The 24,026-nt window shown below is 40.4% G+C and overlaps 2 protein-coding genes across 3 annotated transcripts; both read left to right on the plus strand.

The window, feature by feature from the left end:
• The first annotated feature begins 893 nt into the window (after positions 1-893).
• Positions 894-8,227, plus strand: LOC109994041 (gastrula zinc finger protein XlCGF57.1-like). 2 transcript variants are annotated; one of them, XM_065963789.1, is made up of 3 exons: positions 894-1,337; positions 4,829-4,943; positions 5,446-8,227. In XM_065963789.1, the coding sequence occupies exons 2-3, from the start codon at positions 4,880-4,882 to the stop codon at positions 6,843-6,845; spliced, it is 1,464 nt and encodes a 487-aa protein (XP_065819861.1). In that variant the 5' UTR covers positions 894-1,337; positions 4,829-4,879; the 3' UTR covers positions 6,846-8,227. The 2 variants fall into 2 exon arrangements, with proteins under 2 accessions (XP_065819861.1, XP_020502860.3); XM_020647204.3 differs by lacking the exon at positions 4,829-4,943 and having other exon boundaries at positions 910-1,337.
• Positions 8,228-12,055: 3,828 nt separating this feature from the next.
• LOC136182718 (zinc finger protein 708-like) lies at positions 12,056-23,600 on the plus strand. The gene is made up of 2 exons (XM_065963785.1): positions 12,056-12,306; positions 19,837-23,600. Exon 2 carries the CDS (start codon positions 19,936-19,938, stop codon positions 22,057-22,059), a length of 2,124 nt encoding a protein of 707 aa, XP_065819857.1. The 5' UTR covers positions 12,056-12,306; positions 19,837-19,935; the 3' UTR covers positions 22,060-23,600.
• The last annotated feature ends 426 nt before the right edge of the window (positions 23,601-24,026 follow it).

Consider the following 24,026-nt stretch of genomic DNA (forward strand, 5'->3'; position numbering starts at 1 on the left):
TTAAACATTAAAAACAGACTGTAAACATGTGTCAGTTTGGAAAGAGTCTGTGATGAGCTGGGATTAAAAAGTCTCTGACATGAAGATTACCAACGAAATATGAAGCAGAACTTCTATAAAATTAATATAAAAGAGTGTAGGCTGATCACTCCAGACTTTTTTTTTTTTTTTTTTTACTGATTCACCATCAAACAGAATTTTTTTTTTATTTGAAGTGTTAAAACCAAAAGATCATGAACGACTCCATTATTAAAACTGCTGATATTTATTTTCATGATCACTCAATATTTGCTTTTTTAATTTGATCATGATGAGAAGTCTGACAGAGAGGAAGTCTGTCTGTCAGAAACACGTTTTACATTCATCATGATCATTAATGATTGTACAGTTTGAAAATGTTATGCATCCTGTTTTGCTGAGTTTTGTTCCTAATAAAACATTGTCAATAATCCTGAGACGTCCTTAGTGTTTATAAAATACAGAGTTCATTGTCAGATTATCAGTAAAAACAAATGAATAATTTTATTTTAAAGCTTTTTGCCTGTAGAAGTGGTCAATAAATGTTCTTTTATTGGCAGACCGCGTGGATGAAATCTAAGAGAAGTAGCCTTGAGTCTTGAAACATGTTTCCTCGTTTCCTCTCTCCATGAATATTTGGTGGAAGGGACTGAGAAGCAAGTGAAGGAGGCAAGGATTTAACCTTAAGAAGTGGGATGGATCCCTTGAAGTGCAGAGGACATCGTGTTTTAGTTTCCGGGTCTCGAGGGCTCTCTCTGGTGTTACGGTTCAAAGAGTAACCGTGTTAACTTATGACTATCCGCCGAATGCCTCCGTAGCTGACGTCATCACAACGCGTCTTTGTTTAACTTTTCATTAAATACACATCTGATAATAATCATTTGACATTGTGAAAAGAAACAGACAACGAGACACACGCGAAGACTCTTCAAGCCTTCAACATCTGTTGTAGTGACGTCACCCACAGACGCATTCGGCCAAGAGTCACCAGTTAACACGGTCACTCTTTACACCGTTACACCGGCTCTCTCGCAGTTAGCATTGTGTGTGTGTGTGCTAACATTGTAGGTTATCAGGGTAATGTCAGAAAAGACATCAGCGTTTAGTTGAGTTCTCCTTCTTTGAATCTTAGATGAATTCTCGTTGCAAACCGCCGATAAAAACCAAAGAAGAAGAAAAAGAAGAGTCTGTGTGTAAGATGTCCGGGTTTCAAGAACCGACAGGACAAACAACAACATGTGGATACGAAGAGGAGCTCCACCGACAAAGAAAAGTGCTGGATGTGATTTTAATACCTGAAATCAAGCTGCAGAGAGCAGGTAGGTTTTCTTTCCACTGCTGGAAACGTGTTTCCTGCTCATAGCCTTTAGGTAACAGACGCACACAGCACAGTGTTAGCAGCAGCTAGCTCCTGCTAACAACATCATTGACTTTACTTGAAGACTCTTTAGTGGATGTTGTGGAAGGATTATAATTATAATGTCTGATGGAGCTTCACATTATCAGTGACAAACAGAGTTTAAAGGACATTAACTTTGAGACACATTTGAGATAAGATGATTGAAATGATTCCAACCAGAATCTCAAACATCTCTCATGTTAGTGATGTGTGTTTGATCTGCTTGTTAAGCATGCTTTGTTTGTTTCTCTCCGGCTGTTTCCTCATTTAGTTTTAAAAAGTTCGTCTTGGTCCACACAATCATGTCTGTGAGACACACGATGCAAGATTACAGTGAAGTCATTCTTTAAAGGTCCAATCAGTGAGATGTGTAGAGAGTGAGATGATAAAGTGATCTTACTATCTGATCAGACATTAATGAAACATGCTATGTTGAAGTGCTGGCTTCTCTGACAACAATGCAGCAGCCAGTATGTCCTCCTTCTAACTTTAGATTCTGCTCCTGAATGATCTGGATTTGTTTGGACCAGAGAAGGTAGACGGTTTAAAGACACCCCCACACGGCTGTTTTGGACGCCCCTCGGTTTGTCAGATATGAGAGCAGTTATCAGGTCAAACCAACAGGTGTTGCAGTGATGGATACTTTAGATAGAAGTGATTGTACCCGACCTAAAAAGCCTCTGCATGTTTCTAATAAGCTCCACGAGCAGAAACGTGCTCAAACTAGGATCAATATTGGAGATGTTTTTGAAAAATGGAGAGAGGTTAGAACACAGAAAGGTTTACAGACCCATGCAGAGCTGGATAAACACTGAAGCTACAGTGTCCACCACATGGTGACCTGAGTGAACATCATCTCTAGAGAGGAGGGGGGTGAGACAGCTCTCTATAATGTTTAGAATGTAGACTGCAGTACCCATTTTAAACACTAGGGGTCAGAGTTACATACTGCTCCAGAAACATTTCATAGTTTGATGTTTATTTTAATTATAAACTTTTTAAATTTTAGTATAATATGTTTGATAAAAGATTCAGATGTTTTATTTCATAATTTTAAGTGTGGCTGCTTTGTGTCTCTCTCCATGCATTAGAGAGAGGGGCTGCTGTGGTGTGAAGGGAGGGGGTCAGGCCTGGACCCCTGATGTGGTGGGGGAGGTGATAAACTGGAGCTGTAGAAGTCACAGGGGATGCTGTCAGGGCTGAACCAGTGTGTAATGAAGCCACAGTAGAAGTCGTTGGGTTTAGTAGATTAGATGTTTATTGCCCACAGCTACTGGAGAGTACAGGTACAGGAGAGTACAGGTACAAGAGAGTACAGGTACAGGAGAGTACAGGTACAAGAGAGTACAGGTACAGGAGAGTACAGGTACAGGAGAGTACAGGTACAAGAGAGTACAGGTACAGGAGAGTACAGGTACAAGAGAGTACAGGTAAAGGAGAGTACAGGTACAAGAGAGTACAGGTACAGGAGAGTACAGGTACAGGAGAGTACAGGTACAAGAGAGTACAGGTACAAGAGAGTACAGGTACAGGAGAGTACAGGTACAAGAGAGTACAGGTACAGGAGAGTACAGGTACAAGAGAGTACAGGTACAGGAGAGTACAGGTAAAGGAGAGTTCAGCTGTGTTTGCTTCACTGAAGTAAATCGTAACAGTTCTACTTCCTGTCTGAACACACCGTTTGTGTTAGCTCATATTAATACAGCTTTGTATGTCAGCATTTCCACCGTGGGCGACTGAAAATAGATACTAGCAGTGTGTGCAAAACGCTGCATATTCATTGGCTGGTACTTTTCAAAGGAAGCTGTAACTCTCCTGGAGTTCTTTGGAAAATGCTGACTTCCTGTTCAGCATGACAGCTCGCCAAACTGTTGTTAAGCAGCATGTCCTGTTAACATGATAAGCTAGGCTAGCTAAGAACAGTCACACCCTGAGATTGAGTGACACATGTAGAGTCAGTGTTGAGCTTTGACTCATGATGCATTAGTGAGGTTTTTCTATTGGTTAAAACAGCAGCAGTCTTGGCAACAACATTGATTGACATATAAAACAGACAGATCTGTGTTGTTAGCATGATGTGTTGTTTTGGTTAAAACCGGAACAAGGGTTAAAAACCGGGACATATTACAGTTTATAGATATTTGTGAGGACTCAGGACATGAAGTTTGACGGAGAGGACAGCCTCAGTCAAATCGGGACGTGTGGTGATCTGAGTTTAAGGCCCTGTTTACACAACAACGATTTCATCTGTTATGCCGCCACACAACCCCACAGCTAAATGCTATCCTTGAGCCTAACGCTAAGGCCAGTGAGCCCGTAACTTAATGCCTCTCCTTACGTGTCGCGGAAACGTGAAGGTGTATCCTGCCTTACCTGAATGTGTGTGCAATTGTCCTGTCTGTTTGAGGGGTGCGTGTAGGTGACTCACCTCCAAAGATCCTCGTACGTGCCACGACCAGCTCACTCGGACAGCCCGATCCAGGGAGTCACTTAGGTACGATCTCCTCCGCCAGCCCTCTCTTTCATATCAGTTTAGTTCATGTGTAAAAAGAACCCGTGAAGTGTTGAAACAAAAACAAACGTTACTTCAGATTCAGTCTGTCAGGTGTCTTGCGTCCTCGCTTCTCCCTCGTGGCGTCTCTTCGACTCACAACCAATTTCCGCCGACTCATCCGCAGGTGCTGCTAATGAAGGTTACAGAGACAGAGCCACCACACCCCCCTCAGGTGTGTCATCAGTACTGACCCTGCTTCTCCTCCTACCAATCACGCCTACCACTAAAGACACTGAAGTGAATCCTCCTAACGTATTATCATAACACATCCCAAAACAGTATCCATTGTTGCGTTCTAGCCATTCATTCACACCTGTAAAACGCCTTCCCTTTCTGAAAATGGTGGCCTTGCATTATGGTTCCAGTCAATGAGCGAGAAGGTGGACTACAACAACAATGGCCAACTCCTGAGTTCTGTTTGTGAAAAGGTCGTCATGACTCCCAGTCGACATTTTCTCTGTAGTTTAGTGTCACACCTCACTGCTTTGTAGAAGGAGGAGGATGTGAGCATGCACGTGTTATTTCATCATAAAGTCACAGCACCAACTACTGGCCTGGCAGGTAAACTACAGCTTTTTGAGTTGTTTTTCTGGAGCCATGTTGTTGTCTGAATGAAGAACTTTTTTGAAAACTAAAGCGAAAAAGGAGCCTGTTTCTCTTGTAAATGTGACCTAAGGTTTGAGGTCCATGTGACTACCTTCTCACAGAGACGACATCTTTTCTGAGGACTAGGGATGATACAGTCACCTCATCATTTACATAATATTGGTTCCAGGATTTCATTTTATCGCTATTTTTTATGATTGTCTAATTTTTCATTTAAATGATTTATTTTTGGGCTTTAATTCCTTCGTCAGAAAGACAGAACAGTGGATAGAGTGTAAATAAGAGAGGAGTGACAGGCGAGAATGGAGCCACAGGTCAGACTTGAACCCATGCCACCTGCTTTAGAGGACGACAGCCTCTGTACAGGTAACATGAAAACTAACAGCTAGGCCAACTGGCAACCCATGATTTTCTCATTTTTATAATGTATTTAATCACAAAGTCAAGGGGTTTTATGAGAGATGAGGAAACATCTGAGAAAATATTTTCTGTTGCCAAATCTTTGATAAGAGCCTCTTAAGATTTTCACTGTGAAATGGATGCAATACAAATATGAAATATCCTCTTTTTCTTCTTTCACAAGTGATCGTTGTCTGAGTGCTTTTTAAGGTGTCTATAGTCAGGAATTAATGGACTCTCAGGAAGCTCTTGTTTTGTTGTGCAGTTATTCCTTATAATTGTCATCTCATCAGGTTTTTACAACTCTTCAACTTTTGTTCTGTGCTGAGAAAACATCAGATTTCCACAGCCACAGAAAGTCAAAGTGTGCCTCCTGCTCTCATTCAGTTTTAAACAGCCAATTATGTTGCCATGACATTTAGAGGTGGATTTTAACATCTGTTTGATTCTTGTTCACTGTGTCCTGCAGATGTCCAGCAGCTGTTGGTGATTAAAGAAGAGCTTCCACCTGAGCAGCAGGAGTGGAGCCACATTCTGGACCAGGAGGACACTAAGCCCCAACACATTAAAGAAGAACAGGAGGAACTGTGGAGCAGTCAGGAGGAAGAACAGCTTCAAGGACTGGAGGAGGCTGATACCTCTGACTTCCCCTTCACCTTGGTCATAGTAAAGAGTGAAGATGATGAAGAGAAACCTCAGTCCTCACAGCTTCATCAGAGACAAACTGAACAGATGGAAACAGGAGTTGATGGAGAGGACTGTGGAGGAGCAGAACCAGAGAGGGACTCAGATCCAGAGAGACATTTACAACCAGAGATTAAGGTCAAGATAGAAGACTGTTCTGAAGTTGAGACTGAAGACAGAGAAGATGATTGGAAGGAGACCAGAGGACATCTGTCAGGTACAAACTCTTTTGAAAACACTGAAGATGAGGGACCACTGAGTGATAAGAAATCACACAGCTGTTCTGAGTGTGGCAAAACATTCAAGAAGAAACCAGATCTAACCAGACACATTAGAATTCACACAGGAGAGAAACCCTTCAGCTGCTCTGTTTGCAATGAAAAATTTAACCAACAAGGGCATCTGTCCAAACACATGAGAATTCACACGGGAGAGAAACCCTTCAGCTGCTCTGATTGTGGTAAAAGTTTTAACCAAAAATGGGATCTGTCCAGACACATGTTGGTTCACACAGGAGAGAAACCACACAGCTGCTCTGAGTGCAGTAAAAGCTTTAACCAAAAATGTGATTTGACAAAACACATGAGAGGTCACACAGGAGAAAAACCTTTCAGCTGCGATTTCTGTAGTTTAAGATTTAGGCAAAGAGGGAATCTGAACACACACATGTTGGTCCACACTGGACAGAAACCGTCCAGCTACTCCGCCTGCAACCAACGATTCTCTTTGCACTCTCAGTTAAAAAAGCACAAAACAGGAGCAGGAGCTGATAGAGGGGACTGTGGAGGAGCAGAACCAGAGAGGGACTCAGATCCAGAGAGACATTTACAACCAGAGACTGAGGTCAAGACTGAAGACAGCTCTGACCCTGAGAATGAAGACAGGGAAGATGATTGTAAGGAGACAAGAGGACATCAGTCAGGGTTAACTTCACATAGCTGCTCTGACTGTGGTAAAATATTTAAAAGAAAATTGGACCTGACCAGACATACAAGAATTCACACAGGAGAGAAACCCTTCTGCTGCTCCATTTGCAGTAAAAGGTTTAGCTTAAAAGGAAATCTGACCAAACACATGTTGGTTCACACAGAAGAGAAACCCTTCAGCTGCCCAAACTGTAGTAAAAGATTTAATCATAAGTCCTCTCTGACACTTCACATGTGCAGTGAGGTCAACGTCTTTTGAACCTTTGGATTACACCAGACATCACATCTGGTTTTAGGACTCAGGAGGAAATTAATCTTTTACAACAACTTGTTTTCACCTTTCGTCAATTCAAGCTTGTACATAGAAAACATAAACGGACAACAAATCATACAAAAGAGCTGAAATATAGAGAAGGACCTAAAAGGAGAAACTTGTGTTAAACAGACTGATTAGTAATCACACTGACTGTCAAATAAAAGTCATTTAAAATGTAAGAACCTGAGGAGCATTCAGTCATCTGATGGCAGAGGGGATGAAAGGTTTAGTATGATGGTTAGTTTTACAGACGGGTCAAACACAACAATGACGTTGTGATGGCATCAGAGAAAATTCACTTTAAAGCTCATGACCAGAAGAAGATCAAATACTCTCAGCCTTCCTGATGATCTGCTGGTTACAAAATGAGCCCAAATTGCACTCTTAGCACCCATAATCGTTTCAGGTTTCTTTTTCTGTCCCTCAGTGAGAGGCTGAGAAAGCAGCAGATAACAGAGAAACACAAGAGACTCAATAAAAGACTGATAATAAAAACCACACAGAATCACAGGACTGACTGAGAAAGAACTCTATGTTTACAGACTCAGTGTTTACATCTTTTAAGTTATTTGTATGAGCTTACAGTTTCCACATCATCATCATCAATGATGCACTCTATGGGGGCCTCTCTCTTGCTCTCTCTCAAAGATCAGTTTAGAGAGATGAGGCTGCATGTCTAAGTTATTTAAGATCAAAGGTTTGCTTCTACCTGTCTGGTAGGCAAATTCAAGAGGATCAAGTTTTCCTTCCACAGATAGAGAACACAATTCTTCTCGATCTTTTCAACGTTTTTTTTTTATCATTAATGAAGTGCTGCTGGTCTACAATGATCAAGTTGTTTAGGACCAGTGAGGCTCCACTGTGGAAGACTTCCAGAGAGCAGGAGTTACCCTCCAAAGACTTCTGGACCATACTTCAGAAAACTCTGCCTGCAGTAAACCCCTTAAGGAGAGAAAGACAGGTTCCACCTTTATCAGTAAACACAGTCAATTCACAAAGTCCTGAGGGGAAGGGTTTCAAACTGTCCTGAACTCTAGTCCAACTCTGAAATCAACCCAACGAAAACCCAATCCGTCATCTGCCTGCTGAGACTTCCTGCAAAGACACTGAAAATGGTTGATCATAACATTGAAAGAAACAGTGTGATGACTTGACAGCTCCGACTGACTTGTCTTTAATGTCTCACTCTTACATACTTTAGAGTGAATATAAGTCTACTGTAGACGTTTAGAAATATTAGTATATAATATTAATAATATAATATAGTTAGGATGTGATCTGTATAATAATAATAATAAAAGTCTGTCGTCAGTAATTACAGAAGACGTGGTTTGTTTTCTGTTCACTTATTTTTGTGTATTTCTGTTTGATTTGTGTCGAGCAAAATGATGAGCTATAAGAAATGTGTCGTGAATATTTGATATCACAACTTCATATTACTCGATAGCTAATAGCTCCTACACTCTGGCCCCTCGTTATGTCACAATCACCATTATTCACCTGAACTACAAATCAGGAATATACCATGTATCATGTTCATTTGAAACCTGACCTGCAAGAAAATAAGTTAGAGAGAGATAGAAAGGAGAGATGGAGGTATTGAGCGGGAAAACCAAGGATTGGAATACTGTAGGATCGAGCCGAAAACGTGAAAAAGAGATTCAGCAGAAGGTCTAACTAAGATGTTGTAGCAACAGGAGAACAACATGAGGAATATAAAGTCATTGTTAGATTAAATGAAGAAGGTGAATGGAAAAATATTCAATTAACGAAAAACAAAAAACCCACTTGTAGGTGAAGTCTACGGAGCGGAGTATTACTGATTGTTTTTTAGTGACAGCAAACCGTATGATAAAAGTGAGGGCAAAAGAAGCACACTGATGGAGGACAACAACAGTGTCTCTTAACGTTGACCAGATGAAAGGAAACATAACAGGAGCAAACGTCATCGAAGCTAAGCCTTTAAAAACAATGAGATTCCCCCTCCATTAAGATGATCCAAGTGTCAAACATGTGGGCATATAGCGGCCATATAAAAGGAGATGTGAAAGATGTTCAGTGGAGCGTGAGTATGGAGAGTGTGAGGTGGGAGAAAAACTAAAGTGTTGTAGCTGTGGATGTGAAGTCAGCAAGAGAGCAGCTGAAGTTCATGAATGAAAGTTACACAGTTCAGAGAGCGCCTGGTCATCAGACGAGCCAAAGAGAAATATAATGGAAAGAAAGAAAGATACATTGATAGTTCACAAAAGTGATTTCAATGTCTAATAAAGGGTTTGGGATGAGGGAGCGCAGTAAGAAGAAAGGTGGGGGAATAGTGATGTATGTGAATGAGAGGTGGTGTAACTCTGGGCACATCACCGTTAAAGAACAACGCTGCACTAAGGATGTGGAGCTGCTGGTTGTAAGCATTCAGCCATATTACCTGCCGAGGGAGTTTTCACACGTCATCGCGGTGACTGTTTACCCTGGGTGACCCCTGAGCTGAAAACCCTGCTCAATGAAAAGAGAAGGGTTTTTAGATCTGGAGATAGAGAGGAGCTGAGGAGGGTGCAGAAGGAGCTCAAGAAAAAAATCAAGGAGGGGAAAGCCAGCTACCAGGAAAAGATGGAGGAGCATTTACAACATAAAAATGCAAGGGAAGTCTGGAGGGGCCTGAATAACATCTCAGGTCACAGCAGAGGTCGTGGGAGGGGCCCTGAAGCAGGAGACAGGGAGTGGGCAAATGAACTGAATCTGTTCTTCAATAGATTTGATTCTGCTCCCAATTCCGCAGGAAGTCACCCCAGACTGCACCGGTGAACATCCAGGGCTTGGACATCGAGAGGGTGGAGACGTACAAATACCTCGGTGTTCACCTCAACAACAAACTGGACTGGTCACACAACACCGACGTCCTGTACAAGAAGGGCCAATGTCGACTACACCTGCTGAGACGACTGAGGTCCTTTGGAGTGTGCAGGACTCTGCTACTGACTTTTTATGACACTGTGGTGGCGTCTGCACTTTTCTATGCAGTGGTCTGCTGGGGAGGAGGGAGCACAGAGAGAGACAGGAAGAGACTGAACAGACTGGTCAGGAGGGCCAGTTCTGTCTTGGACTGTCCTCTGGACTCTGTAGAGGAGGTGGGTGAGAGGAGGATGTTAGTGAAGCTGACATCCATCATGGACAACCCCTCTCACCCCCTGTAGACACTGTGGGGGCCCTGAGCAGCTCCTTCAGCAGCAGACTCAGACACCCACGCTGCAAGACAGAGCGCCACCGCAGGTCGTTCATCCCATCTGCAGTCAGACTGTTCAATCAGGCTCTTTAACAGCATCACCACCTCATGACTCATTTCAGTAATGCTACACACTGTGTGTGTTTTTTTTAAGAACAAACCTGTGTAGTTACTGTGTAATTTACATTACTGAATTTTTTGTTTAACTGATGTAAATATGTTTGATTTTTAACTTCTATTTTTATTTTTAATAATTATATTCCCGTCCCCTGTTTTCTTGAGCTGCTGTAATGCACAAATTTCCCCCACGGGGGATCAATAAATTTTATCTTTATCTTTAACAACATGGTGGTTCATCATGGGATTTATAATTTTACAGTGGCATAATGGTCAATCATTTAAACATTGAATAGCAAAGTTACAAAATAAACCTAATATTATACAGTCAAGAAACATGGCTGAAAGCAGAATGTGATTGTGTTATAATGACAGGACAGGTAGAAAAGCTGGAGGTGTAATAATATTGATACTGAGCTAAAGTGTGATTAATAAAGAGAAAGAACATGAATCAATAACAGTAAAGATGTGGACAGGAGAAGAGGAACCATAATGAATTCTAATAATATAAAAGGATAAGTCATTACACACTGGAAGCTTCTGGGGGGCAGCTTCAGAGTAAAGTGGTATAGTGTGGGGATTTCAATGCACACTGTGGGGAAGTAGAAATACTAATGAGAAAGAGAGGATTCATAAATGATGATACATAGCAGTACATAAAACACAGATAACCCCCATACATTTAACAGATACTATTTAAATGTATGTATGGAGTAAATGTTATGGTTAATAATACAGTTTGTTAAAATGTCCACATGGTGAACTCCTGTTCAAAGGGAGAGTCTGCTAGTCTCCCAGGCGGGGAAAAGCAGGTCAGGAGGAGAGAGGAAGGAAAGGAGGAAGGAAAGGAGGAGGAGCGGAGTCCGTCGTTCATGCAGCTAGTGTTAAATAGTTTAGATAAAAAGAACGCTTCCAGTTCAGTGTTCAGTGTTGAAGGGAAATGAAAGGGTTTTCAGTAAATTATGGAAACCTAAACCACCTCCCACATGGCACATCAGACCTACAGGGGGCGCTGCAGTGTGGATTAGCGCCCCTCCTGTACCTCTGTGTATACTTTATGCTCTGTTGTATATTATAGTCCTGCCTGTGTTGTATACTCCCTGTTCCATGTTTAATGTCTGAAATCTGTGATATAGATATCTTCATGTATGATACTGATTTTAAATCCTGTGATCTGTAATCTGCTCCTTTAAGTCTCTGCTGTCATGTTTCTTTGTCCTGTTTCTTCAAACATTTAATCATATATATATATATATAGTTCAGATAAAACTTTAATTTCTTGTTAAAATAAATGTGAAAGTTCTCCAAAAGGAGTGTAAAGATTTGTGTTTGCAGCAGGATTAAGGAGGGAGTGTGTACTTTTGGTTTCCTGCTAGTTAAATACTGTTACCTCGTCTTCATGATAATGAATAATCTGAAGAATGTGTTTTATTCTTAAAAGAACTCCACTGAAAATATTTTTGAGATTAAAGCCGGCAGCCAGCTGAGTGTTGATCAGCTGATGTCATCACAAACGGACGTCGCTTCAGGTGACGCTGTAGAGGAAAGGACGTCTCGTGTCTTCAAAAATATCTCCTCATTTCCTCTCTCCTCTGCTTCGTTTCCTCATTTCCTCTCTCCTCTGCTTCTCTCCATGCATCTCATGGGAGGAACCAAGACGGAGGTGGAGGAGACAGAACTGAGACGTACCCTATATGAGTAACTGTCAAGTTTGTTTGTGTTTTGTTTTCCAACATCTCAGCAGGTGGCGGTAAAGCAACACCGCCATTAAACCCCACAGAAGAAGAAGAAGCGGAAGTAGTGTTTGTAGTTTCCGGGTTTTGTCAGTTAGCATCTATGGTTAGCATGTGTGTCTGTGCTGACGTTGTAGATTATCAGAGTAATGTTATAAAGACGTCAGAGTTGAGTTCTTCTGTGACTCTTGGATGTGTGTCAGATGTCCGGGTTTCAGGATCTTCAAGATTTGTTCAGACGGTTATCAGAGATATATCAGAAACAATAACATGTGGATACGACAAAGAAAAGTGCTGGATGTGATTTTAACACCTGAAATCAAGCTGCAGAGAGCAGGTAGGTTTTCTTTCCACTGCTGGAAACGTGTTTCCTGCTCATGTTTCAGGGAGCAGAGCCTTTAGTCCATAGACGCACACAGCACAGTGTTAGCCGCAGCTAGCTCCTGCTAACAACATCATTGACTTTACTTGAAGACTCTTTAGTGGATGTTGTGGAAGGATTATAATTAATGTCTGATGGAGCTTCACATTATCTACTGAGCCTCGAAAGAGATCGCTGTATGATGTATACCTGCACTCATCACTTGTTAAATGGTACAAACAGAGCTGAAAGGACATTAACTTTGAGACACATTTGATTCATTTTAAGCAGTTTATTTATGAAGCAGCATTCATACATGACGTCATTCAAAGAGCTTTACAGAGTTAAAAACATTTAATATGGCATTTAGCAAAAACAAGACATTACTTTTGAAGTATATTCACATATAAGATGAATGAGCACCCTTCTACTAATGCTACAGTTTATTCAGTATGTTATTAATATCGTTTTTTCCTGAGATTTCTTTCAGTAGTTCTCTCAGGACAATCCTCTGAGGGGTTTATAGACCTTGATAGTTTCCTGTTGTTTACACTGGTCTACATTATGCTGATAAGAGATGATTACAGCTTCTACTTTATCATTCTTTTCAGGGTCAGACCAGCTGAGTCTGATTTCCTTTCTTTAAAGAACTACAATTACCATCTCTGTAGACTAGAGATGCACTGATTGCTATTTCTCTGGCCGGTTCCGATTTTAACTGGTCTGACCTGCTGATAATAATTGCAATGCATTGATGAAACGATTTTTTAACCAGCCCTAATAATAAAACCTGACTGTTAAGTAACTTTTTGTAACAAAACAATATAAAAAACTGCTGCAGGTCACATGACCATCTGTAACGCTCACTCTAATGAATCTCCACTTGAACATTTTGGAAATCAAACCCTTTCTTACAGGTACAGGTCTGTGTTCTGCTTTAGTTTGAAACCATCATTGATATGTGGAAGTGTCTATGGAAAGAAAAACAAACAATGTCAAACAACTGGACGCTGTTTGTGTTTACAAAGAGTTTAAATCATCTTTATATCCTGTAGCAGCCCTCGACCAAGACAACATATAAGGAAGCGTGGAGTTCGACTGATGCGATTCATTTATTTCTTTTCGAGCACCGTGAAACTAGAAAAAAGCCAAAATTAACATTCAGAAAACAGTGAGTTCAATTCATTACAGATATATAAATATTTACAATTAATTCCTAAACAAACTTTTCACAGTGCAACATTTTACTTTAAACAAACACAAACAATAACATCCACATCACAACAGGCCTGATTCAAACACACAACGCATCACATTAAACACTTACAACAATATTGCACAATCCCTTATAGCAGCGAACCTCAATTCATTCATAAATCATTCAATTAACACCTTCCCAAATTACGCACGTACCTCGCTCCGCTTGCCAAGGGTGCAAACTTTCATCTTTGGACACAGCGATCTCCATAAACCTTCGAACCTTCATGCTTAATGGTAAACCATAAAACCCTGTTTTAGTATCGCGTTTGGAGCAAACAAACAATTGACCATTACAAACAAATTAGCCGTGCACATACCGTTACTCTGCTCAAGCCCCCCTGCCTACTCGCCGTGAATGACGAGCCGAGTGTGACGCGTGCGCTAAAACGTGTAATTCATGTTCCGGGGTGGAGCAACAACAAACAACCCAAATAGGCTCCTTTGGCCACTTGCATATCCCTTAATTATCCATATTCATCAATTATATTTCCTGCTAAGTTGTAGTCTACTTGTAAACGGGCTCATACACTAAAGTTTTATCATATACGTGTCCCTCTGTAACCAAACAATTTTACTGAAATATTTTAACGTTCAGCGCTCCTCGAAGATCTGGGGACTTCTGTGTGTTATCTTCTTTAGTTATTATTAGCATAACTATTTTCCTAGTAGTTATATCAGGTTTCATTTTTTTCTTTTTTCTTTTGTGGGATGAAATCTTAATTCTTCAGTTCCGTCCTCTGCAGGGACTGTAGTTATGCAGCTGAATTTGCCTGTTTCCCACTGTATTCTTTTGGGGACTTTCTGTCCTTTTATTTCAATCCATTAGGGCAAACCCTTCATGAATTCTTAAAATTGGATTTAATGGTACAGTTGCTGTTGCTCTGGGATCTTTGCAATGTAGCTCCAACATTGGAGCTAGTAACTTAAGAGTCCAAAGTTTGCGTAATACTTGAGACCACAGCGCAAATGGTGACTCTTTTTATTTTATTTTATATATTTGTATCCCTGTGAGATTAACAAATTTGGTCTTACCCCACAACTTTAGACTAATTAATTTATTATCCAGCCAATTTTCTAGCTTTCTTCGTCAGTTTAGGTTCGTACTAACCAGAACTGTGTATTTATTCCTTGTGTTCCTATATTTAATTCAACTGTAATATCTTCTGATTTCCTCCTCACTGCTTTATCCATTGTCCATACGCTTGGTGTCCTGCTCTTATTTACTTGTCTATTTACTTTTTCTTATTACTCTTATTATCTCATTATATAGTTTCTATATAGTTATCTGATTAAGGTATTTTTCTGTTTTGCTTACTTTACATCTACTTATGTCTTTTATTTGGCTGACATCTTCAGTTACTCTGCTCTGACATAAAAGGAATGCAAGCAGCGTCCCTATTCGCTTTCTACTGCTGCTTCTGCAATATCTCTCCTTATTTTAGCTCTGATAAAATTCTGGCAACTTCTGAGCGACTAAGACTTCAGAAACACCTCTCCTTTAATCTCTCTTAAAAACAATTCTGTGTCACCTTTTTCTTTTTTATTCAACCTGTTTGCTGACTAACATAAAACAGGAGCAGCTTGTGCGATCGGCAGCTTGTCGTCTTATGTTACTCCTGCTGAGAAGCAAGTTTAAGTGCCCTGATTAATACATTTTCATATCATCATATTAGGCTTGATGTTGCTCATTATACATTTTTATTACAATTCAGTTCAATTCATATGTATTAAAAGTATTTACTGTATAAAAATCTCAAAGATTTCAATACATTTCTCTTTTCTTTCCAAAATATCTCGTGGGCCGGATTAAAACCTGCTGTCAGGCCAGATAAGATTGGATATTTAAATCTTCTCGTCCTTTTTGCACCCAGGAGAGAATCTTTGTCAAGGAAAATATAATTAAGTAACTTTCACACGTAAATTTGAAACAAGCTACTTTTTACTTTCAGTTGAATAAATTGTCACACATACTATTCATTGTTACCATTGCATCCGGTCTCCCCTACTTATTTCCACCTCTGGTTAACAGTTATATTCCTTTTCCTTATTTTCACACACTTAAGACTATAACAGTTATATAAGCCACATTTACTTATGCACTATTTACATTTTTACACTGTTTGGCCAAAGTTGCCTAATCGCAACGCATGCTTTACCTTCCGCTCATCCCGAGCTCTTGATCCCCTAAAATCCCCTAAAAGTCTATATTCCCTTTCCTCTCATCCATTGACATCAGTTTAGCCCCTTTACGACCAAATGTTCCCAGAACTAAAAGGTTCATGAACTTCTCTTCAAGGAACTAAATGGTTCCTGTGGCCCATAGTTGTCTGCGTCTCCACCGCTACCTGAAGTCCCTGAAAGATTATCTAAATCAGGCTGTATATCTTGTATGACTTAATTGATTAATAATGGAAAGGAGACCAGTGCTGTGTTCATTGTGTCATTAAAAGGAAAGAGGAACCCAAATTTTAGATGAAGTAACACTGGATACCTCACTCCCCTCATTTCACCTAACACCTAAGAAACACTTTTTAGGTAGATAAATGATATTAACCCCTGCAATTGATTTTGCACTTTTTACAGAAAGAGTTTAATCACTCTTTTCCTTGTCTATCGTTTCTACTCCTCATGCTCCTCTCTCTGCTGTCTCCATGACAGATCACCGCATAGGCACACTGAGACACACAAACATACACTGCTGCTAACACGCACACACACTGAGGTGCAGCTGTTTAGGCTGTTTCAAGTGCAACAGAACACAGTCTGAGATCTGCTCGGACCGAAAACACAGGATTTGTTTCTGTTCACGATCACCGCGTCTGCAGCTAACTTATAACTTAACGATAGCAATGTTACCCCAGAGCCTGCTGTAGTCTGTGAGCTCCTCTCCACACCGACTTTCAGCGCTGCGTTATAAACTCTTTAGATATAGCGCTGGTAAATACACACTCCACTTTTCACTTCTTCTTTTCACAGGCAGCAGTAGCAGTCAGACACACGCCTCCAATAACAAACAGTCTTCTAATAGCCTATTAAGGGTTTAATATAGTCGAAGTTAAAGGAGAGAAAAGCTTGTTTTGTGATTTAAAGCAGATACATTTTTCTGAGATGGATTTTAGTTTTTAGTCTGTAATGTTGTAATGCAATTTTATAATTTCTCAATTATTTATCTGATAAAATTATTCAATCCGTGACTTAAATCTCTTGATTCAACAGAACACAAGACCTTATTAACTCAAGTAAATGTACTGTAACAAATGTGTCTTCGCAACAAAAACAATGAATTTTTTATTGTAAACATAGACTTACATACCGTGAACACACCTCTAAACTAACTACTAAGCTGAGTCAGAAACTTTATGTCCATTACATTCCAGACGCCAGATCAAATTATGCAAAAAGGCTGCTTACCTTAATTTTGATGGCCAGTGGGTCTGCAAATGCAACTGATCCGTCCCGGTCAAGCTTTCCTCAGACTTATTCCCTCCTGGCTGGAGGCTCGCCATTATGTTGTGTTCTTTTTTTTTTTTTTATAAATCCGGAAAATAGGCAGGGTCAGTCTTTGCCTGTGACCCGACCAACAAAGACATCCACATTTTAAACTCTAAATCTTAACTGTCCTTTTTAAGTTCTAAGTGGTGTTTTAAAGCTTGTTTGTCTTTCTTCAGAGACTGGACCCAGGAGACCAACAAATTGAGTACTGAAAGCTTTATTCATCTTTCTCAGAATCCAAAGCAGTGAGCCGCCTGCAGACCACTGACTAAGACAAAGAATATCACACAATATATACTTTTTGTGAGGATGAGATCCGCCTCCTCCACCATTAGATTCTCCAACTTCATGAAATACAGGCTTCATATCTCTATCCATGTCCCATGCGAGCTTGATAGCTCTGTCTATGTCCCACATGGGCTTCATAGCTCCAGCCATGTCTCATACATTGCCACATGCTATTCTCAGAAGTTAGCAGTCAAAAAAAAACCTACAGCAATGTCATGTCTTCTTGATATATGGGGTATATATATGGGGTATATATCTGGCCAACCATCTTGTGACCGGACATGGACACACCAACATAGTGACACCTGACAGGTTTTTTTGGAATGATGGTCCTTTTTCTTGTATTTGTCCCTCCTTCACCTCTCTTAAATGTCAGGTTGGCCTAAGATTTATTACTTAATTACCTCAAAAGCGAGCTCGTATGAAACTTGAGACCTCACTCTTTGACCATGCAAAATTTCATCTAAGCATTGACTTTTTCCACTCTATCCTTGATGAATTTCACTTTTAAGGCTCAGTTTGAATTCCTTTACACATGTGCCCTTCTGCATTTCATCCTTAGTTGATTATGTCATGTTTATAATATGCAACCCTCACACTATTGTTATTTATTTATCTAATTTGCATAATGTGTCTTTTAGTTCATTATTATACTGAAATACTATTATGATTATTCATGACCACTCTATATAAATGTTGATTATAATGAAATAAATACATGCCTTCAGGTGGGACACTACAACTCTTCACTCAGCAGCCTCTACCATCAGTGTGTGAATGTGTATGAATGGATGAGTTAATACGGATGGACTCAGCAGCCTCTAACCTTCTGCTAGACTCTCGGCCCACCACCTGTCCTCTGGACCCAATACCATCAAGCCTCCTGCAGACCATTTCCTCTCCGCTTAATGCTGCACTTAAGCATATCATCAACTCCTCTCTGTCAACGGGTGTGTTTCCAACCGCATTGAAGCAAGCTTGGTCACCCCTCTGCTCAAAAAACCCACACTAAACCCAGTCCAGGTTGAAATACTATTTGTCCAATAATACTTGAGCTCACAGTCTCTAATCAAGTCTCTGAGTTCCCAAAGTTCTTCCTCTCCACTGTAACTTTGTTAAATTGTGTTTAGTGCTGTTCTCATGGTTGGGTCTTTGTAAATAATATAACCAGGAGTAAGGTCCTGCTCTAAGACTTTATGCTACAGAAAGATTGATTGATTATTGGACAGTCACTAAGCAGGACCACTCTGCAGAGACTGTCAGTAACACAATCCTTACGTCTATCTACCAGGGAGATCTTAGAGTGTCATGAAAGGGAGAAGTGCCTGAAGCACACCATTTATCCAAATGGGTCCCTGAAGGCTTAGTCCCTCTCCTCTCAATACACCACCTCAGTGGTGTAATCATCCACTCCCTTGGGTTGTCATAGCAATGCTATGTTGTTGATTCCCAGCTCTTCCTGTCCTTCCCGCTAGGTGGCTCTACAGTATTTTCAGCCTGCCTTTCTGATATCTCTACATGGATGATAGAACGTCAACTTCAACTCAACCTCTCAAATACTGAGCTCTGTGTCATCTAATCCCGTCCCTCAATGTAATCACAGATCAATATCAAACTCACATCCACAACCGTGTCATGATTGATGACTAGCTAAACTTTAAGGGTTATATGGCATTGATTGCTAGGTCCTGTTGACATTTCGTATAAAAACACCTGCTACACAGCTCCTAGTACAGGCTCTTGTGACATTATCACATTTTGACTGCTACAACTCCTTATTGACAAGTCTCCCCAGAATCACACACAAACCTCTGCAGAGGATCCAAAAGGCACCACTGACGCTCAATCAGAGTCCACAATCCCCACTGCTTCACTTTAATTAGTGCTTGATTTCATCTCAAAGAGAAATATGAGCCCTCTACTGGGTGGTAGCTCAATCTGTGGCGACTTGGGTTGGCCAGGAGCACTCCCTCTGAGCAGCCCTACTCTGACATCTTCTATTAATGCATGTCAACAGGTCTTATTTGTGCATGTGTGTATTTCGGGCCTGTGTGTGTGAGTAGCATGTCTCTCAATAGTAGAGTGTCAACTTTAATTCCCCTCTGGGACTCTGAGAATAAAGTACAGAAAAGATGATAAATAAATAGAAATAATGACCAAAAACTTAAGTGAAAGCCATGATAAAGTTTAACCAAAGGACAGTCTGGTGTTTAAAAATTACCAGAAAGTAGGCTGCCACTAAGCTAGCTGATTCTTAGAGGGGTAGTTTAAAGCAACACAACAGAATAAACAGCACAGACATGACTCAGCAGTTAGTAAACATATGAATCAAAACAATAGTTACAGTTCTTCATCAGATGGTGAAGTCTCAACACCACAAATCAGACAACAGCACCAGCTTTGATTTAAACATTATTAGCCATTTTCTATAGCATCTTATTAATGTTTGTTTACTGTGTCCTGCAGATGTCCAGTAGCTGCTGTTGAGTTAAGAGCTTCCACCTGAGCAAGCAGGAGCCACAGTGTGGAGTCATCCAAGAGAAACAGGAGGAGGCTGATACCACCATGTTCCCCTTCACTCCTGTCTCTGTGAAGAGTGAAGATGAAGAGAAACCTCAGTCCTCACAGCTTCATCAGAGACAAACTGAACAGATGGAAACAGGAGTTGATGGAGAGGACTGTGGAGGAGCAGAACCAGAGAGACATTTACAACCAGAGACTGAAGACTCGTCTGAACCAGAGACTGAAGACAGTGATGATTGGGAGGAATCCAAAGAACATCAGTCAGGTTTAGACTCTGTGAGAAATTATGTTTTCTTCCACAGTGCAGGAATGTTTGAATCTGATAGAAAACAAGTCTTCATCTCTCACTCTGATCAAATCTTGTACAACAATCACACAGGAGGGAAACATTTCAGTGCCTCAGGATGTAAGAACCAGTTAACAGAAACAGGAATTTTAGGTGACACAGCAGTCCACAAAGATGAACACATAGGGGCAAAGCAGAAGGACCCAAAGGCCCCACTTGTGAAGGAGGAACAGGAGGAAGTATGGATCAGTCATGCTAACACCAAGTTCCCATTTTGTCCTGTCTCTGTCAAGAGTGAAGATGAAGAAGAGAAACCTCAGTCCTCACAACCAGAGAGGGACTCAGATCCAGAGAGACGTTTACAACCAGAGATTGAGGTCAAGACTGAAGACACTTGTGAAACTGATGACAGTGCTGACAGTGATTTTTGGAAAGAGACAAGAGAACGCCGGCTACGTCTAAACTCTGTGGAAAACACCAAAGATAAGAAGAAATCACATAACTGCTCTGAGTGTGGTAAAACATTCAATGTGAAACAGAACCTGACACATCACTTGATAATGCACACAGGAGAGAAACCTTTCAGCTGCTCTGAGTGCAGTAAACGATTTAACCACAAGTCTTATCTGAAACTCCACATGGCACATCACAGGGGAGAGAAACCCTTCAGCTGCACTGTCTGTGACCAAAGTTTCTCTTGGTATTATCAGTTAAAAAAACACAAGTGTTTTAGAGCTCAGACTTCAGAGCCTGATCAAAACCAAACTGAAGAGAAAAGAGAGACAGAAACAGGAGTTGATGGAGAGGACTGTGGAGGAGCAGAACCAGAGAGGGACTCAGATCCAGAGAGACATTTACAACCAGAGATTGAGGTCAAGACTGAAGAGTCTTCTAAAACTGGTACAAAAGACAGAGATAGTGATTGGAAGGAGACCAGAGAACAGGAGTCAGGTTTAATTTCTGTGAAAACCATAAGAATAAAAAGACCAGAGACTGATAAGAAATCACATAGCTGCTCTGAGTGTGGTAGAAAATTCAAAAAGAAACCAGATCTGACTAGACACATTAGAATTCACACTGGAGAGAAACCCTTCAGCTGCTCTGTGTGCAGAAAAAGATTTAACCTGAAAAGGCATCTGAGCTCACACATGCTGGTTCACACAGGAGAGAAACCTTTCAGCTGCTCTGTTTGCAGTAAAAGATTTAACCACAAGTCTAGTCTGAAACTTCATATGGTACACCACGAAGGAGAGAAACCCTTCAGCTGCACTTTGTGCAGTAAAAGATTCAACCAAAAAGGGCATCTAAATTCACACATGTTAGTTCACACAAGAGAGAAACCCTTCAGCTGCTCTCTTTGCAGTAAACGATTTAACCATAAGTCTGGTCTGGCAGTTCACATGGCACACCACAAAGGAGAGAAACCATTCAGCTGCTCTTTGTGCAGTAAAAGTTTCAACCAAAAGGGGCATCTGACCTCACACATGTTGGTTCACACAGGAGAGAAACCCTTTAGCTGCTCGCTTTGCAGTAAAAGATTTAGTCATAAAGGAAATCTGAGCTCACATATGTTGATTCACACAGGAGAGAAACCCTTCAGCTGCTCTGTTTGCAGTAAAAGATTTACCCTTAATTCTTATCTGATACTTCACATGGCACACCACAGAGGAGAGAAACCCTACAGCTGCAGTGTCTGTGAAAAAAGTTTCCCTTGGCGCTATCAGCTAAAAAAACACAAGTGTGTGGGAGATCTGTATTCAGAGTGTCAAAAAAGTAAAACTGAGTTTGACCGAGAGGACTGTGGAGGAGTAGAACCAAAGAGTGACTCAGATCCAGAGAGAAATTTACAACCAGAGACTGAGGTCAAGACTGAAGACTGAATTGTAGAACATCTTTATAGATCTCAACAGTGACCGCCCTCTTTTTCGACAGATTTGGTTCCAGAAGTAAATTTCCCTGTTCAAATGTTTTGTAATTTCACAAAATCCTTATATCAAGAGATAGACCCCTGTAACCATGACAACCAGCTAGCTGATTCAGCGCTCTTAAAAAGGCAAAGGTACAAGACTATACATTTTTTTTTTTAGTCATCGAACTTCCCATCCCACAATCCACAAACCCTCTTCTTCTTAAATGTGACTTTAGTCATTGTTTTAGTGTTTATACTGTTAATGCTAGTGTTGTTGAATATATAAATTACATTCACTGATGCACATCAAGGTTATTAGTACATTTACTGTTAGCCAAGTAACTAGCTAGCGAAACTGGGTTTTTTTTACCTGCTAGCAAAACTATCCAATCACATACGGCATTAATGGGACGGGAAAAAATTGACATGGTAACAGCGAGCTCCGACAATCAGAGTCATCGCTGTGACACTCTAAGATTATGGTTCGTGTAGTTCTTTTCCCTGATATCAGGAATAAACAGTGTTTTTCTTAACTGTTGATATCGATAACTTGTGTCTCCTAAAGGAGCATAAATCATCGTTTCACAGTCGGGTAGCTCGTTGGGTCAGTCTACCTATGACGATAATACGATATGGCTAATAATTAAATCCACTATGGAGACGATGAAAGGGAACTTGTGGAACTGCGCTGTAGAGCCCTATTACAGTGGATCTACCTGTTTGAAGGTGTTTTTAAAGTAATGGATCACTTGTCTTAAGTACAAGATGGTCTGAAGAAGCGGGCTCTGGCTGTGACTCTGGGTCAAAGAAGGGGCCGTAAATACTCCCTACTGGCTGGTTGTAGCTCTGCTACAGCTCAGGAGTGACATGTGATGAACACAGATTCTTCTCTATAAAAGTCCCCAGTTAATAACTGGGGACTTTTATAGAGAAGAAGTTGATGTGTTTTTATTGTCAAACAGTCAGGCAATGTGGTATTTTCAGTAGCAGTTAAACACAATTCTGCAGGACAGAAATGAACCTTCAAAGCACAGAAATGTGCTGTTACAATAAACACAGTGACTGAAAAACCTCTTTCTACTAAACCGAACACACTGGAACTTATGAAAAAACATATTTACATACTAACCATTTTCCTTCCTTGGACTTCCTGCGTTCCCTCGTCTCGTTGGCTCCTCTGGATTGTTTGTGTTGATGAACTGCTGATGTGCTTTTGGAAATGCTTTATTTTATTTTATCAGTAAATGTATTTCATTCATCGACCAAACAGTACAATTAAATACAAACAGAAAATGAAAAGGAGCAGAAAGAAAAGTAATCTTATATAATCTGCCCCTCTTTCACAAGACATTAATTAACCAAAAAATAAATTGGCTGCAGGCAAACACAGCCACTGTCAGAGTCCCTAGTAGGTCCTCGGTAACAATAATTTTGATACCATACAAAGCATATCACAAATTCATGTTTGTGTCACATCATCACGGAACAGAACAATAAATCTAATTTTCTGGATGTTTGTGTTTGTCATCAATGTTTTCTTCTGAGCTTTATACATCATTTTCAGAATACTGAAATCAATTAATCAACTGAATGAATAACGGGTTTGATGGATCTCTATACCGACGTCAACTGATGATTCTTAAGACTCTTTGTTACAAAATGAAAATTGAATGGGTGAATGTTTTACAAGCACTTCCCCATACTGCAACACAGTATGTGAGATTTGGAAGAATCAATGAGTTATATAAAATGTACAATGCTTTATTATCTAATGAATCCTTAACTTTGTGTAGCAGAGCAAGTTTATATAATTTATATGTGACTTCCAGCTCAGATTTCCATCGATCATGACACCTAAGAACTTAGTTTATTTCGCTCTCTTAATTTCATTACCTTCTACATTAACTGTAGCTGGCTGCTGAGCCTGAGCCTTGTGGT

This window comes from Labrus bergylta, chromosome 15 (genome assembly GCF_963930695.1).
Source record: "Labrus bergylta chromosome 15, fLabBer1.1, whole genome shotgun sequence".
Classification (NCBI taxonomy): Eukaryota; Metazoa; Chordata; class Actinopteri; order Labriformes; family Labridae; genus Labrus; species Labrus bergylta.